General features: G+C 37.9%; 1 protein-coding gene across 1 annotated transcript in view; it reads right to left on the reverse strand.

Moving 5' to 3' along the window:
* The window catches only part of PFKP (phosphofructokinase, platelet), an 86,873-nt gene that overhangs the window by 20,059 nt on the left and 43,158 nt on the right, over nucleotides 1-23,656 (reverse strand). The window contains exons 11-16 of the mRNA XM_020990383.2: nucleotides 23,555-23,619; nucleotides 20,949-21,018; nucleotides 17,901-18,047; nucleotides 10,802-10,872; nucleotides 8,595-8,682; nucleotides 7,448-7,600 (exon numbers count right to left, since the gene is read on the reverse strand). Coding sequence (XP_020846042.1) covers nucleotides 7,448-7,600; nucleotides 8,595-8,682; nucleotides 10,802-10,872; nucleotides 17,901-18,047; nucleotides 20,949-21,018; nucleotides 23,555-23,619 — 594 coding nt within the window. The remainder of the gene's footprint in view (nucleotides 1-7,447; nucleotides 7,601-8,594; nucleotides 8,683-10,801; nucleotides 10,873-17,900; nucleotides 18,048-20,948; nucleotides 21,019-23,554; nucleotides 23,620-23,656) is intronic.

Below are 23,656 nucleotides of genomic sequence, written 5' to 3' on the forward strand. Positions count from 1 at the left end.
GCTAGTAAGTGTCTGAGGCCAGATTTGAACTCAGGAAGGTGAATCTTCCTGCCTCCAGGCCCGGCACTCTATCCACTTTGCCACCTAGCTGCCCCAGGTTTACATAAATCCAATTATTCAACTCAAAACCCTAACATACTTTAGTTTTGCTGTCAAAAAGAGCCAAATGGAATTATCTATTATTGTGACTTTTTGGTTAGCACCTTGAGAATTTCCGATTAACTTTCAAATGGAGTATTAATAAAGAATAAAGCATATTTAGCCAGTGAAAGCTTAGATCCACTTATGTTAATATTAGGGATAACTCCCTCATCAAGATTTGGTTTGAGTCATTACATATAGCATATATATGTGTGTGTATGTGTGTGTATAAATATATATATATATGTAATATTTTGTAGACAAGGTTATCTATAAGTAGTCTTCCTTCACCACCACCAGCATCAGCACCAGGGAGAAATTAATGGATATGACCTACCATCAGTTTGAGATCTTCTTCCACGAAAGGGTGGGCACTTTTCTTTTCTGACTGCTGTCCCTGCATGTTATCCCATGATTGCATTCACTTAAACCAATTTAATATGAAATGAGGTATGTTTGGGGTGGGTTTTTTGGACTCCCTGTGATTTCCTAGTATGAGAAATGAACTGGTATTACAAGGACTAGTACTGGATGGACTATTATTACTTTCCAGAGGATATATAATTTATTTTCCAAGAAACTAAGCCATGTTCTCTTACTTCACTACAGAATGATCCAGCAAATTAAGGTCAGCTTGAATGGACTTCTTTGTTTCACAGGTTGCCATGGCCAAAGAATTCATCACAAGTGGCCAGCCTATCGCTGACAAGCCTCTTCATATGTATCTAGTCAGGTTGGTCTTTGGAGAGTAGATATAGTCTGTTGCCTGGAGCATATTCAGAGGCATTCCCTCATAAGAGCTTGTGCCTCAGTGACATGGCCTTCCAGGGTCACTTTCATACCTTAATGAGGTATCATATTAGGACCCTTCCAGTGCCTCTTTCATTAGAGTAAGGGTGAGTGTCCTTCCCTATCGCTCAAGATGCTGGAGTGACACAATGAAGGAAACCACACCTTTGAACAGACTGCTTTTTGAAAAAGCTCCAACTGTGACTTCATCAAACAAGCAAACATAGGAGCCTGCTTAGGTTTGTCAAACCTGTCATTTCTAGGCCCTGTGTGAAAATTGAATTTGTTTTTATCAACCCTTTGAAGCCACTAGTAATTTTTTTAATATTGTTACACATTCCACATTTTTCCCCCATGAGTCTTCTGGAAAAAAAAGGAAAAATTTTCAAACAGCATGCCCACAGAATGAAATAGTGGTGGGTAGGTGAGTGCAGGTCACTTACAGCCTACAATAACTCCTATGAAAAGGACAAAGCTTTGCCATAAGCAGTTGTACTGCTGATACCAAATGAAAAAATGTTTAAGGAAACCCAGAGGTTCTTCATTTATGTATGCTAAAGGAACTAAGGAACCCCAGATGGTCTTCATTTATGTATGCTAAAGAAGAGGTCTAACTTACCAAAGGAATAATTTCAGGTCTGAAATAGTTATGGATACTAGCAAAGATTTCAACAACAGCATCTAATATATTTGGTGCACTGTTACTGTATACTAAGGCAAAATAATCTGTTATTTGATGGAACAGAAATGTTTCTGTTAGGGACCTCATACAGCCTTGTTAGAACTCCCTAAATAATCTTTCTCAAATATTACAAGACAGACACTTGTAAAAACTCTGTCAAATGTGCTTTTAGGATGCACATACTGGGAGATCTATTTTCCATAGCTATGCAAGATATTTATAGTTGGAAGATGGGTAAAATTGTTGACAAACGGAAAATTAACTTGTGTTAAACATAAACAGCAGATTAAAAGTTTGTTCTAAGAACTCAACATTTTAATATTCCATGACTGCTTATTCCTAAGGGGTACCAGTTTGTGCCAGAAAACCAATTAGGGGACATCAGAGGGAGGAAGATAGATCCTGAAAGACAGATGGCTTATCCATGATGGGTTTCTGAAGGCCCTGGCTGGTCTCCTTCCAGCAGCAAGAGTCCACTGGCAACACCAAAGTCCTTAGGACTATGAAAGTACTACAGAAAATGGAAGGCTCCTCTTGCTGCTCCACACTTAGTAATTTCATTCCTCACAACAGCTACTAATGGGAGCAGGCTTTATCAGTTCCTATAAGTGAAGACTCTGGCCCAATTCTATAACTCGTTAAATGAGTTGTAACAAATTAAATATTGCTTATCTAAAAACAGTCAAATGGTCTGGGTTCAGGGAGAGACTAGGTCATCTCTTCACAATCTAGAGATACATATGCTTCTAAGTTCCTAGACTTTTTGAATGAATATAATCATAGCTAACATAGGTCTTATTTAAATTTAGGTCACTGCAATGTAGAAATTCTTTCACTTATAACAGAGTGCCCCAGATACCAAAATGATGCAATTACTAAGCCAGTCTAGTTCCTTGGAGCCCAAGGTTGCTGTGAAGTGTCTTGGTTAAAAAACAAACAAAAAAACACCAGAGGCAAAATTACTTAGCATGTGATTTGTACCCACTGCTATACAGGGAGGGTATGCTACTCAATTCCTTTACTTCCTCAAAAGATGAAATTCTCAGACATGAAAACCTTCCTTAACTCCAGGTAGTTGAAAATAATGTAAAACTGATTTTTAAGACCTCTAATCAGAAATGCAAGCTATACATAAAAGACCTACAATTTTACCCATAGTCTTCTTTTTTCTATTCTACACATATATATGTGTGTGTATATGTGTGTGTGTGTGTGTGTGTGTGTGTGTGTGTGTGTGTGTGTGTATATATATATATATATATATATATATATATGTATATATATATATATATATATATATATATATATATATATGCAAATTCCTATTCTATTTGGTGTTAAGTTCAAAAAAAGAAAAACTAATTAACCTTTGCTTATTCCTATGAAGTAAAAGCCATGGACTGCCACTCACAGGTTACAAACAAGAGAACTACAGCAAGGGATAAACTTCCAGTGTTATACATTATTTTGCACCTAGGGACACTTCCTTGTGTTTGACTCAATGCTGCATTTCCTTCCTGGAACATAATTGTCTTTCATAGGTGCCACACTCAGTTCCTAATCTGCAGATTGAAGTTAAAAGCCGAAATCAGGGTAGACTTCCAGGGACAGAGCCAAGGTAGAGAAGCACTCAGCCAAGCTCTCTCAATATTCCCCTCCAAACAACTTTAAAATAACACCTAAAAATGAATTCTGGAGTGGTAGAGCCAACAAAAGGTCAGAATGAGACATTCTCCCAGCCCAAGACCATATAGGAGGGAGGAGGGAGGAGAGAGAGAGAGAGAGATCTGTGATATGGGTGAAGGCTGGCCCAGAGCTCATGTGGTTGAAACACTAGTGGTGGGACTAAACGCCAGTGGTGACAGAAGTAGCAGCAACTTTGGGAGCTCTCAAGCCAGAGAGGGTAAGGGCCCTGGCAGCTAGTCAGAAGGAGATTAGAAGGTACCTATGCTCGCAATGGATACAGGACTAGACATTGTTTGGCAACTCCACTGCCTACATCCACTTCTGGATCATAGATCAAGGGCAGAGCAGAACAAAAGAGAGTAAAAGCACTGAGAGGCAATATCACTTCCAGGCCCAAGGGAGAAAGAGCCCTTCCTTGGGGAAGGACCCAAGTGCAGACCAAGATAGCAGTGACCATACCTCTTCTCAGATCACATTACTCTGGAAGCTCTGAAAACAGCAGTATGAAAGAGCCTGATGCTTGAGACAGAGCCTTTCCCCCTTCCCCTATGCTAGAAGCACAGCCCAACATTAACACAAAGTTCCAAATCAAGAAATAGTATAGAAAAATGAACAAATAACAACAACAAAAAGAACCTAACCCTAAAAAGATACTATTGTGACAGGGAAGGTCAAGACACAAATTCAGAAAAGGACAAAGTCAAAACAGTTACAAGCGAAATCTCAGAGAAAAATGTGAATTGGACACAAGCCCAACAAGAACTCTCAGGAAGAGCTAAAGAAAAAAAAGATTTACAAAATCAAATTAGAGTTGTAGAGGAAAAATTAGGTAAAGAAATTAAAGCAAAGGAAGAAAATTATGAAAATATAATTAATGCCTTGGTAAAAGAGGCACAATTTTTTTCTTTTTAAACAAAGAAGATAATACCTTAAAAAACAGAACTGGCCAAATGGAAAAAGAAGATACAAAAATTCACTGATGAAATTAACTCCTTTTGCTTTCTTCATTTTTATTGTTGTATTTTGTTTGCATTTTCTTTTGCAACATGAGAAATATGGAAATATGTTTGACATGAACTCACGTGTTTAAGAGAAATCAAAATGCTTACCTTCTCAAGGAGGGGAGAGAGATGAGAGGGAGGGAGGGAGAGAATTTGGAACTCAAAATTTTTAAAAGACAATTCTTAAAAATTCTTTTAAATAGAATTGGGAAATATTTAACAAAATAAATTTTTTAAAATATTTTTTAAAAGCCCAAATAATATTAGTCCCTCTGGAAAACAAGGCAAAATAATAGACAGGAGGAGGACCACATCTTATCTGCATACAAAAGCCACTTCAATTTCCATACCCCAAAACACCCCCAAACACAATGACTATACTTCAAAAACTTTACTAGAAAATAAAAATTTGGGGCAAGTAGGTGACACAGTGGGTAGAGTACTGGCCCTGGAGTCAGAAGAACCTGAGTTCAAATTCATCTCAGACCATACACTTGACACTTACTAGCTGTGTGACCCTGGGCAAGTCACTTAACCCCAATTGCCTCACCAAAAACAAAACAAAACAAACAAAGAAACTTTTGATGTTTATAGCAGAAGCAGTAGAAGTTTGCGATAAAGAAAGAATATTGTTTTCCCTTTCCTAAAAGTATTTATCAGAATGTAGCCAGTTAAAATCCATCTTTAAATGTAAAAGTTGCTTCAACGTTCCCATAGTTAATTCCCTGTCCCAAAAAATCAGCTAAAACACTGCCTCATAAATAGTAAGCACTTAATAAATGCTTGTTAAATAGTTGGCTGATCTTATTTTTAGCATTATAGTGTCTCAATTCCCACCACCATCTACTATAGTGTTTCCTATCACAGAGGTACTGAAAAAGGCTGGTAAACAGGAGTCTAAATACCATTCATCATTAACATTCAGCCACAAACTTAAATATACAGAACATACTGTCTCCAAAGTGAAATAAAAGATTCTCCAAGGGGAAAGACTGAGATTTCCATTCAGAGGAGCTCAGTATAACATAGAGACTACAAAAAGAAAAAGGATCAGCAATGAGAGGAAGAAGATTCTAAATCTCCAATGTACGTTGGCTTCTGAGTCACTTTTTTGGTAATACCAGGTTACTTCCTCCTTACTGCAGTAACTAGAATGTGCTCTTGCCTAAGATACTGTGGATTCAAGATTAAGACAAAGATATTTTAGTTGTTGCTGTTGTTGTAGAACGTTTACAATGATCTGACCAAACCTTCTTGTCTGATCTCCTTTATGCGGAATGCTTGAGGTTAGAGATTTAGTTTAGAGCTAAAGTTTTGGATTTTGTAGTTTGGGGTTTGTCCTGTCCCATCCCCCACTTATGTGCAAAAGCTAATTGGCCAAGCGCAGATATCAAAACATTTGGGGGGAGGGTCTGTGAACTTGGATGGGAAAATAAATACACCTTTATTTTCACTAACCTTTGGTTTCATTTGTAATTCTATATATTTTATTTTATGCTTTTAAAAATATTATTCTGAGGAGGGGTCCACAGGGATCACCAAACTGCCAAAGGAGTCCATGAGACAAATAAAGTCAACACCACTATAGATGTTAATGATCTATGGTACTAACATTCAACTTTAAAGATCATCAAATCTCACTTCCCTTTTATATTTTTTTCTTCCTTTACATTTGAAAGCTGTATTTCTCACATATTATAAATACATATTAACTTTTTGATTAATGCACAAAAAAATCTAATTAATATTAAATGATTTTAAATCAACTTCAAATTTACAATGTATTCCCACTTGTTGAAGTTTATTTAGGCACAATTTATTAAGCATTTCAGTGTGATTCTATTATAAGTAATGCAAAGATAAACACCATTCCCTTGAGCAAGTGGCAAGAAAGAAGGAATAAAAGCAATTTTTAGGTCATGCTTCGTAATTTGGATAGACAGATACTAACCAAGCACTGTAGGAAACTCCCAGGAGACTTTTCTAGGGTTAGTTAGTGTACTGAAAAAGGAACTTCATTCATGAATATTGCCTGAAGATCTAAAGTTAAGTCAGTGTGGAAAGATTATTAAGAATAGAAAAGCAAGGAGCATGAAGTAATCATTACTTACCTGCTCAAATTGGGCTTCGGTTTTTGTGGGAAAAATCCCCCCCTTTTATTTACCAGTACTAGAAATCAGTCTAATGTCAAAGAACACTAGATATGTAAACCTCATAACAAGACCTAGGTTTCTTTGCAAAATGAAAATCAGCTTACTGGAGAAATTTCAAGTACAAATTAAGAGGGAAAAAAATGCATCCTTGATTGTAAACTAAAGAAGAATCCAAAATATGAAGAGATAACCACCTTTATATGAATTTTGCCAAATTAGAAAATATATGTGCCTTTAAGTCATCTAAAATAGTCAAAGGAAATTCCAGCTCCAGAAATGAAATAATCTGTTTTTCTTTCACATTTCCATTTTACAGAAGAAACTGAGTTTACTCAGTCAAAATCAAAACTGCAGAGGAAACAGAAACATTGGTTCAAAGCACCAAATGACTAACTCTTAAGCTCATGCAAAAGTCCATGGTCTCAGTATTTAAAAAAAAAAAAGGGAATTCATACTCTGGGAACATCAACATTTAATAAAGGTCTAAATGCACCATAGAAACAGATCTCTGCAGGCTTCACACTGATTTTGAAAATCAAAAATTAATATTATCTACGTTGCATTATATTTTTATTTACCTTATTAAGCATTTCCCACTTGTTGATCTGGTTTGAGCTACCTGTGGGAGTTCTGGGGGCTACTCAAAGCCCATGGGCCATGAATTTGACATCTCTTGTCTAAACTCTAATTTGGACTATTTCTATTTTATTTTGTAGGCTATAAAAGAACCCTGTCACTAAATGAATCATTGCTGGAAAATATTGACTGCATAACATTTTACTAGCCATATAAAATATTTGTGTAGTCTAGTTAATTAGCGGGAAAAAAAGACTTCATTTCTGTAGACTAACCATTAAAAAACACAGATGAATTTGTCAGTAGAAGGACCCAAATGCTGAAGCAGACTGTTTCCAATATACTGGTGCATAAAAGAGGTGCCATTTCACCATTAGTATTAGCCTGAAGGCTGAGTAGATAGACATGCACAGACTTACGTCAGTGATAGTGTTCAGAGCAGTATCTGCACCAATGCTGAAATCTGAACCTGGCACATTGTTGGATACAGTTGCAGGAACCATAACCATAGGAACACAGAATTCCTCATATTTTTCACGGGCAGCTGACAGTTCCAGCAATCCCAGGTAGGCCTATTGGGCGAGGTACAGGTACAGTACACACAATTAGCGATGTTAGGGGGAGAAAAAAAGTGGACATCATTGAAATTATAAAAGCACAGGAGAGCCACAGGGAAAGCCACCTCCACCACAGCACACAAGTCACACACTGAGATACCATGGAACCACTAAAAAGCAACATAAAAATGCATTAGGAACATAAAACAGAAATAGTATTTTTAAAGGAACAATGACAGAGCTACCCCAATCCAATCTCATCTCCCATGGAGAAGGATTGGAATCTCCTCTCAAAACACTTAATTAATCTAGTAATTTTCTTATATAAATTAATCTAAAATCTTGGAAGAAATATACTTTTTTAATTAAGAGGACTGGACTCCAACATGTATTAATGGAAGGATTTTTAAGACCGTCTACCTTCTGTAATGATCAATGAATTTCTGATTAAAGAAATAGTACAAGGAAATATAACAGAATTCACTGAACAGATTAGTTAACACAAAGGCTCCAGAGACTACAACTCTGACTGACTGGCTTTCTTTCCTATAACCAGGAAGATAAACCTGGAAGTTTCTTGCACAGCAAGTTTGGGATTTCAAAGGTCTTGGAAAATTGATGCCACATCTATTTAACAAAACTTTCAAAATGAAATCTGTGGTGTCCTTCATGTTTGGTGAATCCTCCTTCTCCTCAACCCTATGGCAAACCCGTTGGAGGATGTGGATAAGAGTCCCTCTAGATGGGCTTGGCATTGTTTGATTGGGATCTGCACAATGAAAAATACCATCTACCCTCACCGTTAGGCTCCCAGATCCACTGGAGTGACTGCTAATCTTTTGTCCTCACACTTAGTAAGTATAGGATTGGGGTGGAAAACTTAATTGTATTATCTCAACTCCCAAAGAATTTCAAAGACAGTATTATGCATGCTTGAAGATGACACAGATTACAATACTTAGGACTAAGACAGCCACAAGCAAGCGGATAGAAAAACAGAATAATGTACCTCAAATCCACCAATAACCAAAAGAGCGTTGATATTATGACTACGCATCTGTTCAGCAATCTTCTCCAAATACTTTGCAGGAAGAGTACTGAAAACAGTTTAAATCAAGAAGTGATGTCAAACTCTTGTAAAATCTTTGAAAAACTGATGAAATGTTTTTTATGCTTATTAATCATATGCTCATTAATATGCTTATTGTCATATGCTTATTAATCTGATGAAAGTCAGTGATGAATATGACTTCAGCATTTCCTGTCTCCCTTCACCACCTCCACAGTAATAGTTTCAATAAAATACAGAATGGTTTTTCTCACATTTTGGCATTCCAAAATGCTAGCTAAAAGATACAACATGGCATCCCTAAGAAAACTACTCCAAGAAACAGCAGCAGCCAGAAATCAAGACTGTGAGAATGAGTTTTTCAAAAAGAAATGACAAGATATTCTCCAGATGAATGAGAAAATTTGATCCTAAGTGGAACTGAGTGACCTGAACTTCCCATATTGTACTTACAACTAAATTACAACTATTTATATTTGTTTTTCTCTTCATGGAGCCTTATCTATTTCAAAAGATACCATTACCTAATGGATGCCAGATTTAGACCATGATGTGTCAAAGAAAATGTCAAGATTTCTTTTATGCTCGTGGGACAAAAAAGTAGGACTGGTTACTACAAGAAAATGTTGCAGATAGGGCCACAAAAATCATGCCAGCTCACATTAAGAAGTTTCAGTTCCACATTGTGAAACTCCAAAGTCTCACTTATAGGTAGCTTTGAGTTTAATGTGTTCAAAGCAACTGTCAGGACTTGTCCACAGAGGCAAGTTGAAATCATGCCTAAGAAACTAGGCCCTCAGAAATGAGGTTGTAGAGTTCTTTGGCATTATCAAAGGTCCAAACTAGAACATCAGTGAAGAGGCTCTTGAGGAGGCATTGTGGCTTTGTGAAAATTCAGTCTACAGAGCCTGAGAAAATCAGAAGACATTTGGAGGACAAGTAAACACTGCAATTGGAATTGTGCCAAGATCTGAAGACACTTAGAGCCCAAAGCAATGGGCTGAGACAATTCTCCTGTTTTGATAAACTCGTTTATCCAGAATCCAAATAGCCATAAAGTTTAAATAGCTAAAAACTCTTTTTTCTGCAGAAGTAATTTTAAAAATTATATTTATAATGAAAATCCTGAGGCAGCATCAAGATCTTACAGTACCTTCTTAATCCTAAAAGATTAAATTATGTTCAGGTTTATTTTAGTGTTAACTACATTTTTTGCACTCTGAACTTTTTGAAACTGGCTACCCACATATGGTGGTGCAGGAATGCTCATTAAGCAGACTATATATAGCTAGATCCTGATTAATGTGAATAATGAATCCCCCAAAGTAATCATATTATTTGAATTCATACTGTATAATTCCCTTGGGCTGGAACAAATTCCCATAGCTTACATAATCATAATTTTGAACAGTATGAATTTAGATGAATAGGACAACTTCAGAATATTTCATTATTCTCGTCAATTTAGACCTAGTTATCATGACCCAGAATACAAGTTGCTAACTATAAATGAATAAATGGGGGTTTTCTCTAATTCAAGACAGAGCTCCTTTTTGGGTTACCTAGGTAATGACTTTGAAACCTGGCTTCAATTTCCACAGACTCCTGGCCAAGAATGCCAGACAGCCTTTTTTGTCACTGCACATGCAATGTTCTTAGTGTTTAATTCTTTTAAAAAGTGGCTGTGGACCAATGATGCAACATAGTTTAAGTGAAATATTTTTACTTTATTTTAAAAAGCCAAAGGAATATTTATTACTGTGTTACATCTTAAATGCTTGGAAATGTGGACCTCTTGCAGAAGGAAGGTATAGTTTCAGTAAACTTTTCTCCTTTGTCTTGTGTAAACACTTGAGTTTGCTTTCTTTATGATCCTTTACAGTAAGGATAGTGAATGGCAAGACATCCCTCAGTCATGAATAGCTAGATGCAACGGGGCAGTATGGCCACTGATGCTTCATCTAGGAAGGGGCAGTTAGTAGCCAGTTCATGGCTCCTCCCAAAGACATTTATGGCTAGGGAATAAAGAGTGCTGGAATAAAGATGTGGATCTTCAGTACCCTCGTTCATTTTAACAACAGGGTTCATTATAACAATACCTAGCATCTTCAACATGCAATGAGAAAGAGCCAATGCAGGAAAATTACCGTTTTGTGCCAAGAATGGATCCTCCTTGGCCAGTCCAACCTCCAACAGCTCCCCAGCTGATTTCTTTTATCTAAAATGTAAAACCAATCAATTAATCAATCTCCAGATGATGAAAGTAGGCAACCTTTAAAAATAGTTTGGATTTTTGTATCTTCAATGACATTTGTGTAAAGCTGTGTAAATAGCTATTAAAATATCCTCTCCACAATGCTGAATACAAAGCATTGTAAGAAATGCTTGGCTCCTTTTCTTTTCCTCACTAAAATGCTCCAGTGTTCTCCAACCGAAAAAAAAAATCCTTTCCCTTTAAAGTGCTGCCCACTCCCTCTCCTCCCTTTCGCTTCTAACCTTGAAACAGGACACTACAACCCACCTCCCATAATCGAACTTAAACCTTTATCACCTTTACAAACTTGGTCCCTGAAGGGTCAACCTATGACCTCCAACCTGTCAAACCCAATAGTCTCTTCTCAGCTTTCACTCTGGTTGACCTCTCTATAACATGAGATGCTGATGACCAGCCTTGCTTCTCGAGACTTTCTCATCAGCTTGTCAGACCACTCCTCTGTCTCCTTCACTGGTCTCACACTTCCTCCTTTCTCCCTCCTTCAGTCACAAAATCCAATCTACTCTCCTGCAGCTTTAGACATCAGCTCTAGGAAAATGAGTCACAAATCTATGCTCCCAGCTCTGAATTTTAAATAATTTAAAAAAAATTTGTTGTTATCCTGAAGTTGACAGATAACAACAAACACGTGCATTTCCCTATACCAAGAACAGAGGATTGCATATGAAACCAGAATCTCTATGATTTATAGGTTGCTTCTCTTTTCAAAATTATATAACAGATTTCAACATAATACTTTCAGAGCCAACTTGCTTGCCAGTTCCAGCTCTGACTGCTTCCCTGGCATCAGTCTCATTTTTCCAGTAGCCTGCTGGACTTTCCCATCTGGATGTCATTAAAACTCTCCAAAACTCAACTTTTCTTTCCTCCCCCCTAAAATCTGCCCCTCCTCTTCTTACAGCTTATTCATTTTTCTATTTCTACTAATTGCACCAGCACTCTCCCAGTCACTCAGGCTTGACTCATTCATGACTTTTTCTTCTCCTTTCTTCCCCACATCTAGGTACTTCTGCAGTATCCATCCCTTCCTCTCTTTTCATACTACCACCATCCTCATTACCCTTGCATTTGAATTACAGCAACAGCTTAACCTGTCTCCCTCTCTAATCTATCCCTCAGATAGCTGTCAGAATAATTTTCCTAATGAACAAATATGAACTCTCTTATTCAAAAGCTTTCAGTGGTCATACCTGGAGGATAAAATATATATACTTCGTTCTTTGGCATTCAAAGCCCTCAATAACCTTGCTTCAAACCACTTTTCTAACCTTGTTTCATATTAGTACCCTTCATCTACTCTACATTCGAGCCAAAACTCTTCTGTTAGTCCTCCCAATCTCTTTCTATACTCTCCTGATTCCAAGTACTTCTGTATCATCCCCCATGTCTGGAGAAGACTCCAAATCTTTGCTTGCTGAATTCCTTCCTTTCACATTCATGTCCCAACTCAGGGGTCTATGAGGACTTCTGTCCTCTCAACTATACAAGATGACTTTGATTCCCATATTTTCTATCCTCCCTTTTCTGTGTACTTTTTCTCTAACTTCTCTTTATTTGTTTACATGCTTCATATGCCTATTCGACTTGAAGCTTTTAAAGGGAGAGACTGTCACTTTTTTATTTTTATGTCTCCAGTATCTAGAATAGATCATTAGATAGATCTGTTAAATTGAACAGAATTAGGGAAATAATAACAGCAAAAGAAACTTTACACCAACTGTAAATAGGTCTACTTTGTGGGCCTAGATTGAAATAAATCTAGGGTATGAGTATTACTTCTGTGGCTACATGAATTCAACAGAAGCCCAAAACTTAGCCAAAGAAGCTATTTCCTCACATTTGCTTAACTATTCTATTGTTGGGCATTTGGATTATCTCTAAGAAAATACTACATTCTGACAACTTTATATCAACCAAGAATATTGGCTAAAACTGGTCTTTTCTTAATTAATTTTCCAAAGAAATCTGGATTATGTCAATACATGAAAATGCCCGAAGCAATGCTAAGGGATTGGGGATAGGGAGCCTGATATTACATACGCATTAAAACTAAAACACCTATACATGCCAGTAGATACCACAATAAAATCTGTAATGAAACAGATAAGATTTTAACATCCAGTAGGATTTTGGGGGAAGAGGATGCAGTCAAGGGATAAAGTTTCTCAAAAATAAGGCTACTTGCATTTGTGATTAGGATATCACTCAGGAATAAAATATTTAGAGATGGGAGGGACCTCAGAGGTCATCTAGTCCAATGCTGTCATTATGCAGATGAGGCAACTGAGGTTCACTGATATTAAATGATGCTCCAAAGATCGTACATTGTCTGAGGTAAGATTTAAATTCAGGTCTCCCCAAAAGACAGTGTTTTTTAAAAAATTATTTTAACTTAGAAATATACAACATTAAAGTTGTAAGGGACCTTACAGATTGTCTGATCCAATCTTTTTACTTAATGGAGAAATAATCTGAGGTAGAGAGGGAAAAAGGCCTAATGTTATGGAATTGTAAAGCAACAGATAGATTAGAAACCAAATTACTTTGTTCCCAATCAGATGCTCTTTCTGCTTTACTACTTTGTCTCTTTGGTCATTAACACAAACTTACAAAGCATTTCCCTCAAAATGACGTTTCTGACTTTTTTGCCTTCAGTAGAAAAAGGCTTTGCTTCCACAGTTGAAGCCCCCCAGATGGTATTAATGTACACTAGAACCAGCCTGATTACACCTAGCAGTCGGTGAAACACAGCTAGGGAACTGTCTTCTGCAGCACACAATGACTAGGAGGAATGTGTTCTTACCCCATCCTCTTAGAAAGGTGCACGAAGTCAAGAATAGGAATAAATTTGAAAAAAACCTCTATGATCTCATAGGTAGATGGGTGAGACTCGGGAAATTCTAACTTCTGGGGAGTGGATACAGCTAAAGCTGAATGAAAGGGCCTACCCAATTACCCTGTTTCGAGCCATGAGTTGAGACTATGTCTTCATAGGGTTTACTTGCTCAGAACTCTAGTAGATATATCTTCATTTTTGGTAATCTGATCACAGAAGGCTTTCTGAACAATGAAGACAGGATAAACTGACCTCATTTAGTGAGAGTTGTATTATTCTACCCTGGTGAAGATTTTAGATGAGAAATTGACTCTGGGATCAGGTTCCAACATGTCTGTACAAGGAAATAATCTACCTTAACACTTTCTATCGATTGAGCAATTGCTAAGTCTTTTTTTTAATGTTGTAGTAGCTGCATAGAGGTGAATGTTCGAAATAAATCAAAAAGTCTTCTTTTTAATTTGTTAAAAGTACCATGCATGCCAAGGATTCAGACAATGCAGAAATTTAGATAACCCAAATAATGATTATTTGGGGGGGAGGGGAGGTGGGAGGTAAGATATTATTAGTAATTTATAAACAGCATTTAAAACTGTGACAGGTTTGCACGACATGAAATTCATTTTTATCTCTGGTTAGCTACACAAAGCAATAGTGAACACAAGTTCTAACTCAAGTTTTTTTTGATGCTTGAGATAGCCACTAAAATTGTCAAGCACATAAAATCAAAGGCTGGCCACCAGTGAGGCTCTTGGTTTGTGAAGCATTGGATTAGAATGTGTGCCCTATTCCTGGGACAATGGGACCTTCAGAACCTAGTTAAGGTTCTTCCAGGTGATAGCTTGACAGCAACTGTGAAAGGTAACTAAAGGAGGGAGACAGAAAAATAGGAGAGCTTTGAAACTAACACAATGAGGGGCAGCTAGATGATACAGTGGAGAGAACAGCAGCCCTGGAGTCAGGAGGACCCAAGTTAAAATTCAGCCTCAGACACTTACTAGCTGTGTGACCCTGGGCAAATCACTTAACCCTAATTGTCTACAAAAAAAAAAAGAAAGAAAGAAAGAAAAGAAAAGAAAAAGAAAAAGAAAAAAAGAAACATGGTAAAGTTTATTACATAGTTTTTTTATTATATATTTTTTTTAAAAAAGAAGCCATTTATAATAGAGATCTACACCTTCATTTACAATCCTTTCTCTACTTTTTGTATGTGAAAATGCTCACGTTCACTGATGTTTGTCAAGGTCAGAAAAACAAAAAAGTGAACTAAATATGAAGGAGCTTGCTTCTAGAACTCAAGAATTTTTTCTCAACATAATGCTTACATAACATAACTCTCAATTCATAGAACTACTGATTAGTAGTTAAATGAAACATTAACAGTACCATCCATGTTACATTTATTTTATGAATTTATTAGGGAAAATCTGACCATTCCTCTGCAGGACTCCTGAGTGGTCCTGGAGAATGTTCTTAACAAGGTGGGCAAAGGGCTGATCAAGCTGAAACAAATTCACTGGAAATGGGATCAATGCTACTTGGAAGGATATACTTTGGGCAATTAGCACAGTGCCTGGCACATAGCAGGTGCTTAATATATGTTTACTGAATGTTAATGTATGTTTAAAAATTTTAACATATATTTTAAAACTTAATATATGTTTACCGAATGAATGAATGGATTAGGGGTGTTACACAAAAATCTATTTCAGTTCAGAACTGCAGAAACAGTACACAAGATGTATTATGTTTTATAACCTCTAGTTTAAAGGGCTAAACCTATCTGTCCTTGCTTTGAGAATTGTGGTGAAAACATTTACTAAATACCTATTGTGTGTCAGATATTGTGGTGGGTGCTAAGGACACGAAAAGAAAAACTCAACAGTCCCTTCCCTCAAGGAACATATTACATTCTATGCTGGAGAGACAGCCTGCATATAGATAAGTGTAACACAAGGTAGGGAGGATGGAGGCAAAAGGGAGATAGAACATTGTGTTCTAGGAATATCTGAGGAGAGAGACAATGCTAAGCACCGATGAGACCACAGAAAGCTAAATAAAGGAGGTGGCACCTGAATCAAGCCTTCAAGGAATAGAGTCATTCTGAAAGGTGAAAATCAGGAGAGGATGGCAGTCCAAGGATGGGAGGCTGGATTTTGCAAGAGCAAAGAGGCAAGAGTCAGCCTGTCAAGCTTACAGAACAGTTAATTCTCCATTTTGGCTGGAAAATAAAACTGCCTGGAGAGAAGGTAAGCGATTGAAGGCTGCAAAGATATATGGGAGCCAGATTGTGAAAGAAAGATCATAAATTCCAGACTAAAGGGATTTACATTTTATCCTTGAGGCACTGGGGAGCCATAGAAAGTGTTGGGGCATGGCAGTGACATGCATGGCAAGAGGTTTGTGACTTGGGAAGATCATTTTGAGAGCTATGTGATAAGAGAAGGAAGATACTGGAAACAAGGAAGCAAATTAGGAGGCGATTACAATAGTCCAGCTGAACTGTGATGAAGGCTCAAACTAGAATGTTGGCAGTGAATGGAATGAAAGGTACCTGATACTAGAGGTGTTCTTTAGGTAAAATCAACGAGACTTGGCAAGATGACTCGATATGGTCAGAGAGGAAGAGAGAAAGCCCCAGGATGGCCTTAAGGTTTAAAACTTGGGTAACTGAAAGGACAGTGCTATATAGAGGTTTAGAGAGAAGAGTACAGTTTCAGACATGTTGAATTTGAGTTGCCAGCGTGGTATCTAGGTAGAATGCAGTTGTTGACATGGGCTGGCAAGTCAGAAAAGAAATCAGGGCTCAGTAGATTTGGCAGTCATCTGTACAGAGGGAGCAGATGATCTCACTGAAGAGAGGAGATAATAGCAACTAACATTTATATTGCTTACTGTGTGCCAGACACAGTGCTGAGCACTTTACAATTATTATCTCTTTTGATTCTCACAACAATTCTAGGAAGTAGGTGTTATTATTATTCACATTTTACAGAAGAGGAAACTGAAGCAAACAGAGCTGACTTGCCCAGGATCACATGGTTAATAAGTGTCTGAGGCTGCATTTGAACTGAAGACTTTCTGAATCCAAGTCTGATCCACTTTACAGTATAGGGTCTAGGAAAGATGTCTGCCTTCATGAATAGTCTATATAATACCTTTTACATGGAATCTTACAGTTGGAAAAGCATCTTAAGAGGACACTCAATCCATGCATTTTTTTAAATTTCCACCAATATGGCCAGCTTAAAGTATCTAATTTTGCTTAGGGGTTCTTGGGGTTCCCCACAGCATCCTGCATTTAGTTTTCAATAAGTATTTGTTAAATGCTACAGCTCTGCTCTATTCTCTGACTTTCAGCTGCTACCATTCACATGAGATCAAGCGAGCAATTCCTGTTCCTAATTCAGAAAGGTGTTTAAAGAGAAGTGAAATGATGTTTAAAAGGGCTTCAGAGTTCACAATAGGAAGAGGAAATAGGGTTATTTCAGGACTCTTGTCCACGAGTCCAGTGATGGTTCCTGTAAGCCTTCTGGTAACTATAGAACCAAGATGCTTTCTGGCTCCCCCTCTCTATGAGCATTCCTCAAATTGGAAATAAAAGGAATGAAGGAGTATAGCCCTTTAGCTTATGAGTCACAGGTTGCCTCTGAGGGAGGGGTGGGGCAGGTCTAGGGCAAGGAAGTTTGGGACAGTGCAGCCAAGTGGCCCAGTAGATAGAGAACTGGGATGAAGATCCTGAATTCAGAAACACCTAGGTTCAGATCCAGACTTAGACATTTACTAGCTGTGTGACCTCAGGCAGGTCACTTAATCTCTGCTTGCCTCAATTTCCTTGTGCATAAAATGGGGATAAGAGCATCTACTTGTGAGAATCAAAAAAGGTGGTGCTTAGCACAGCGCCTGGTGCACAGTTAGCACTACATAAATGTTACTATTATTTGCTACTATTATAGTGGAAAGAGCACAGGAGGGGTTATCAAGAGACCTGGGTTCTAGTGTTGGCTTTACCGCTCAACCTCTTCGGGCCTCATCATTTATAAAACAGACTAGATGACATGTAGGTCCCTTCAACATTCATGAAAATATTTTGGTTTGTTTCCTTGTACTTCGTTGAATTCCCTGTGACACTCACCTGACCCTTAGAAAATCCTTCAAAGCCATTACTGACAGCAAGCATCTTATGACCCTCGATGATGCCCATTCTCACTGCTGAACGAACAGCAGCATTCATCCCTGCAGCAGGAGCACCCACATTCATAACAGCCACATTAAAATTGCTCTGCAAAAGAGAAAAAGAAATCAGGTTACCAGACTTTCAATAATGTAGCACAATAATGTTTATAATAGAGTGCTATAAAGAAAATGCTTTGGCTGACACTGCTGAAATAAATGGGAGCAACAAAACAAGCTTGGGGGAAAATGACTGGTGGAATCTGCCAGCTTTACACTAGGTCCAAAAAAAGGCTTGTTGATAACTAGTAGAGAAGATGGATTAAACCCAGTTATCTAATTAACATTCTAATATTTCAATAGACCTCTCTGCCCACTTCCAATGGTTTTCTGAAGGATCAATTTCAGAATACCTTAATATTCTCGACCACAGTCAACCTCAATTGGGCCAACAACCATCAGTTTTGGGTTAATTAGTCTTTTTTTCCCCCTTTATGTGAGGAAATATGCACTAGATATAACTAAATAAATTGTTTGGCTAGAATTCTATTTTACCTACATCTTAAAAGAGCTCTTTTCTATTTCCATTTTAAGAATTAGAAAAGACTTTAACAAAAGTGCTTTCTTTAACCTGTGCAACAGCACTTGGCTAATACAGCCATTTGCCACAGGGGAAATCCTGCAAACACAAAGAACTGGAAATAGATTAGTATTGGAAAGCTTCCCAGCATATAGTCGTTGACAGTGTAGTCACAGATGAGTCGTCTGGCTGGTGAGCAAGGTATCAGAGATGGCCAGTAACACAACAACAGCAGAGGAAAGAGATTTTTGTCATTGGGAAAAGCGCTCGTTCAGGATTCAGAGAGATAGCCATATTTATCTTTTAGACTATTTCTAGTTTATCCTCTCTTACTGCCTTATCAAGACTTGCACAGTCACACTACCCCATGACATGCAACATAATACAATTAAAGAGCTGCATGATTCAGTTATCGCTGAGTCATGCTTTAGAACAAGGCCTGGTATCCATCATAAAGCCAAAGAAGTAGCCATAATGATGTACTTTTACAAAGACTTTAAAATTTTATTTGTAAAATATTAGCAATAAGGTACATCTTAGTCAATTACAATGAGTGATGGCCCTCCAAGAAACTTTATCTTTTAAAACTCATAATCTGTATCACTGATCAATTTTACATGCATATATCTTGCCTTCTGGGAAGTTTAGCAGTAATTATTAAATATGGCTGAAATGAAGTACTCAATGCTGATGAATTTATCAGCAAGAAGTATAAAAACTTCCTGTTAATGGGAATCTAGGAGCATTTATTCATGCAGTTCCTAAAATGGCATTCTTCACATGGCCTTACAGAAGAGGATCTCTTCTAATCACTCATTTTTGAAGGAATCAGATTTCTAAGAAGTTGCTAAATGTCAAAAATGATTGCTAAATTAAGCCTGTGTTAACTGTGTGCCTCTGTCTGACTTTTGCTATACATAATAAACTATGGGTTATGTATACATTAACATTTCTTATGTGTTTGCACAGCTAATGAATGCTTAAATGTATCACAACATAAATCCGATCTGATGACATATTTTAAAATACCGAACTGATTTTGTAAATCTCATACAACTGTCTTCAATTTAGCTTAATTCCACATCCGAATAAGAATATGGTAGGAGGATTTTGATTTTTAGGAAAGGTAGGACAGGAAACAAACATTCTGAAGCCCCTATTTTGCACCAGGCACTAAGAGCTTTTATGGCATGAGCCCCAGTCAGCAGTCTGATAAAGCTTATGGACCCCTCCTCAATAATGTTTTTAAATGTATACCATAAAACACACAGCATTATAAAGGATAACAATTATAATGAAATCGATCTGGTTTGTACACTGCTTCATTGCACTGTAAGCGCCTTGAGAGCGAGGATTGTTTTTCTCTGCCTTTCTTTGTATCCCTCGCACGGTGATAGACACATAGCAGGCTCTTAATAAATGGTTGTTGTGGGGCAGCTAGGTGGTGCAGTGGATAGAGCTCCGGCCTTGGAGTCAAGAGGTCCTGAGTTCAAATGTGACCTTAGACACTTGACACTTACTAGCTCTGTGACCCTGGGCAAGTCACTTAACCCCAATTGCCTCACCAAAAAAAAAAATGCCTGTTGGCTTGACTTGACAGTTATCAAAATTATAAAATAAGATATTGTGAATTCTAGGTAAAGAATCACTTTGGGCTTAAAAAAGAATCAAGGAGTAGCTTCAACAAACATTATATAACATTTTCTCTCTCTCTCTCTCTCTCTCTCTCTCTCTCTCTCTCTCTCTCTCTCTCTCTCTCTCTCTCTCTCTCTCTCTCTCTCTCTCTCTCTCTCTCTCTCTCTCTCTCTCTCTCTCTCACATCTAAAGTATACTGTTTCCAGTCTATGCTCTACTAGATTTCTTCTATACCAAAGAGAAGGTCCCAGTAAAATAAGGGGAACAGAAATATTCCTTATTTTCATTATTCCACCACCTTTCAAAACAAAGGGGAGGTACCCCGATGGAGTCTGAATGTAGATGCAAGCATACCGCTTTTACTTTCTTTGTTCTTTGTGGGTTTTTTCCCCCTTTGTTCTGTTTCTTCTTTCACAACATGACTAATATGGAAATACGTTTTAACATGATTACACATGTGTAACCTGTATCAAATTGCTTGCCATTTTAGAAGGGGAGAGAGGAGGGAGGGAGGGAGAAAAATTTGGAACTCAAAATCTTATAAAAAATGAATGTTGAAAATTGGCTTTACATGTACTTCACCGTAATAAAATACTATTTACATTAAAAAAAAAAAAGAAAAGAAAAGAAGGTGCCTAACTTCCTGGAGTTAACGACACCTTCCTCGTAACCCCAAGTTTACAGAGTATTCCCATTCCCAATATAATTCCCATCTAACTGCATCATCTATTCAATCTCACACTCCCCTGAACATCATGCCCCTGCCCCCCAGCCTTGGTCTCACGCACCACCTACCTTTGGAAGCTCTGCATCCGATTTTTTTTGAGAAAGCATTTTATAGGTGTTCAGGTTGTTCTCAAAGCTCCTAAAATAAAAATAATGGAGAATTCTTTTTATCATCATTTAAAAATACTTGAAAGAAAACAGATCTACCCTCCAGATTACACTAAGAATTTTTCAAACACATTATGTTATTGTAGTTAGGTGGTGCAGCGGATAGAATGCTGGACCTGGAGTTGGGAAGACCTGAGTTCAAATCTGGCTCAGATACCTACGAGCTATGTGACCCTGGGCAAATCACTAACCTATTTACCTCAGTTTCCTCAACTGTAAAAAGAAGATAGTAACAGCATGTACCCTCCAGGGTTACTTTGAGGATCAAATGGAATATTTATAAAGCGCTCAGCACAGTGCCTGGTACACAGTAGACACCTATGCTTACCTCCTTCCTTTACCTCTAACCATCCCTTTCCTTATAATAGCAGATAATAATGGTGCAAGTTCTGGGTTTTACTTTTTAGTGGTGGTTGTTGTTGTGACTGTTCATTTAAAAAATTCTGTCAAAATAGTATGTAGCAGAATGGAGGAATGAACACAGATAACTTTGTCATGGCAGAAAATATCTAGGGAAATATCCTCAAGTCAGCCTTACAGAACTGTAAGAATCTTTAGAGGCATCTAGTCCAACCTCCTCTTAATAGACGATCAAAATAATGGACAAAAAAAGCAAATGCCTCATGATCCCCAAATCTGAAAAGCCTAAATTCTTACCTTATATATAAAGAACACATTCTCACTGTCCTCTGTATGCTTATGACACACATAGGGGTCCGGGGAGACCTATATACAGCCCTAAATGCCCTGCCCCCAACATAGTGTCCTATCCAGCATCCAAAGGATGAAAGCTATAGAAGTCATCTTTAAGTCACCTACTCCAACCCCCTCACTTTACAAATAAGGAAAGTGATTTGCCTAAGAACATGCAAGTATTAAGGGGAAGAGTCAGAATTTGAACCGAGGTCCTCTGACCCCAAAGCTACCACTGTCCCCAGTTCCACAATCCCAAGTCTTGATTGGACCAGATCTTCCATTCTAGTTTGAAGGGTCAGGATAAACAGCTCATCTTGCAGTATGCCATAGAGATAAGGGAAGAAGGTCAAGATGAGGCAGAGGAGCCAACCAAAACCCAGGGAATGTGCTGGAGTAGACGATGGGGAGCCCCTGTGTGTCTCCCAGAGCTGTGAATGACCTTGCAGTTACGTACCACTGTAGAAGGACTCAGTCAAGTTCAGACACTGACTGGTATTGACGGCAGCGCTGAGACAAGGAGAGATGCTAAGCCTTAAATGGGAAGGGGTTTCAGGGACACAGTGGAAAAAGCAATAATGGTGTCAGGAGTGGTGTCGGAATAGTCGTTGCAAAGGAAGCAATGTAACGTAGTGGTAAAAACAGTATTTGCTCAAGGCCACCCTTCTCTCATTTTGAGGAAGTCCCTTATGACTGTTGCTTCAAAGCCGCACTTTTTTCTCATCTGCTCCATTCATAATCAGTTCAAGAGTCACATTTCCAAAATCCCTGATGGTCATCTAATCTCTGCTGGAAGACATCCAGTAATGAGGAACTCACTACCTAACAAGACAACTCATTTCATTTTTAGGCTGCTCTAATTACTAATAACAAGTTGATTTCACCCAGAGTAAATTTATGAGGTATAAATTCAGCAAGGACCCTGACTGCAACTCAAAATTCCTTCTCCTCTACTCTTCATTACTTGAAATTTCGAGGAGACTTAAGGGAGCTCTATTCACATGGTCTCAATCTTAGAGAACTTGACTGAAGCCTAAATCTTGACTGAAGACTCATCTTTGTGAGTTCATATATGTTTCACACATTTCACTTACTACTTTCCTACTCCGCTGCTCCCTATCTCGTTGCCCTTTGGGACATTTCTAAGCCTCTTCCTTTTACTCAAACCTCCAGTTTTAAACCCTGCCCTTCTCAATCTCATACTTATGGCAGATAACTTAGGCTTCAGTCAAGTTCTCTAAGATTGAGACCATGTGAAGAGAGATCCCTCAAGTCTCCTCAAAATTTCAACAGTATTACTCATTCCCTCCTCCTTCCCTCATTTCATTTCTCACTATTTGTGCCCTTGATTCCATCCCAATTGATCCATGTCTTTTGACTCATAAATCCAGTCAATGCTCTTTCCTGAACAAAACTCTGATTGCCTATAAGTCCTCACCCTGGCTGTGCTAGCTCCCATAGCCTGGATTCCATAGAACAGCCCCTCTTCAACATGGCCATCTCTCAAGTCTTGGAAGAGCTATCATTATTCTGCTAGTTTTCAGTTCATTTTCTAAAGCCTTGCAACATGATTACTATATATCTTAATTTCAGTATAACTTGGCCTTCAGGAAATTCTCATCACATACTTCAACTAGTCATTGTTCAGAAAGTCCCTTTTGACACCGATTTCATGCAAATCCTATGTAAATCCACAGGGAATGACTATGGGAACCATTAAGAATAAGACTTTATAAGTGCATCCATCTTCTTTCCTGAGAGCTCTGGCCAGGCCCAACATTTGGCTCTTCTGTACTCTCTCCAGATCAACTCACCTTCCTCGAAGCTTCACAGCCTCATCAAATTGTCTATTATCCATTGCCTTCTGAACTTCCTGAGTCTTAAAATAAAAACAGTAAAAGCAAGTTTAAAAATGT

The sequence above is a fragment of the Phascolarctos cinereus genome, unplaced genomic scaffold (genome assembly GCF_003287225.1).
Source record: "Phascolarctos cinereus isolate Bilbo 61053 unplaced genomic scaffold, phaCin_HiC Scaffold_1;HRSCAF=81, whole genome shotgun sequence".
Taxonomy (NCBI): Eukaryota; Metazoa; Chordata; class Mammalia; order Diprotodontia; family Phascolarctidae; genus Phascolarctos; species Phascolarctos cinereus.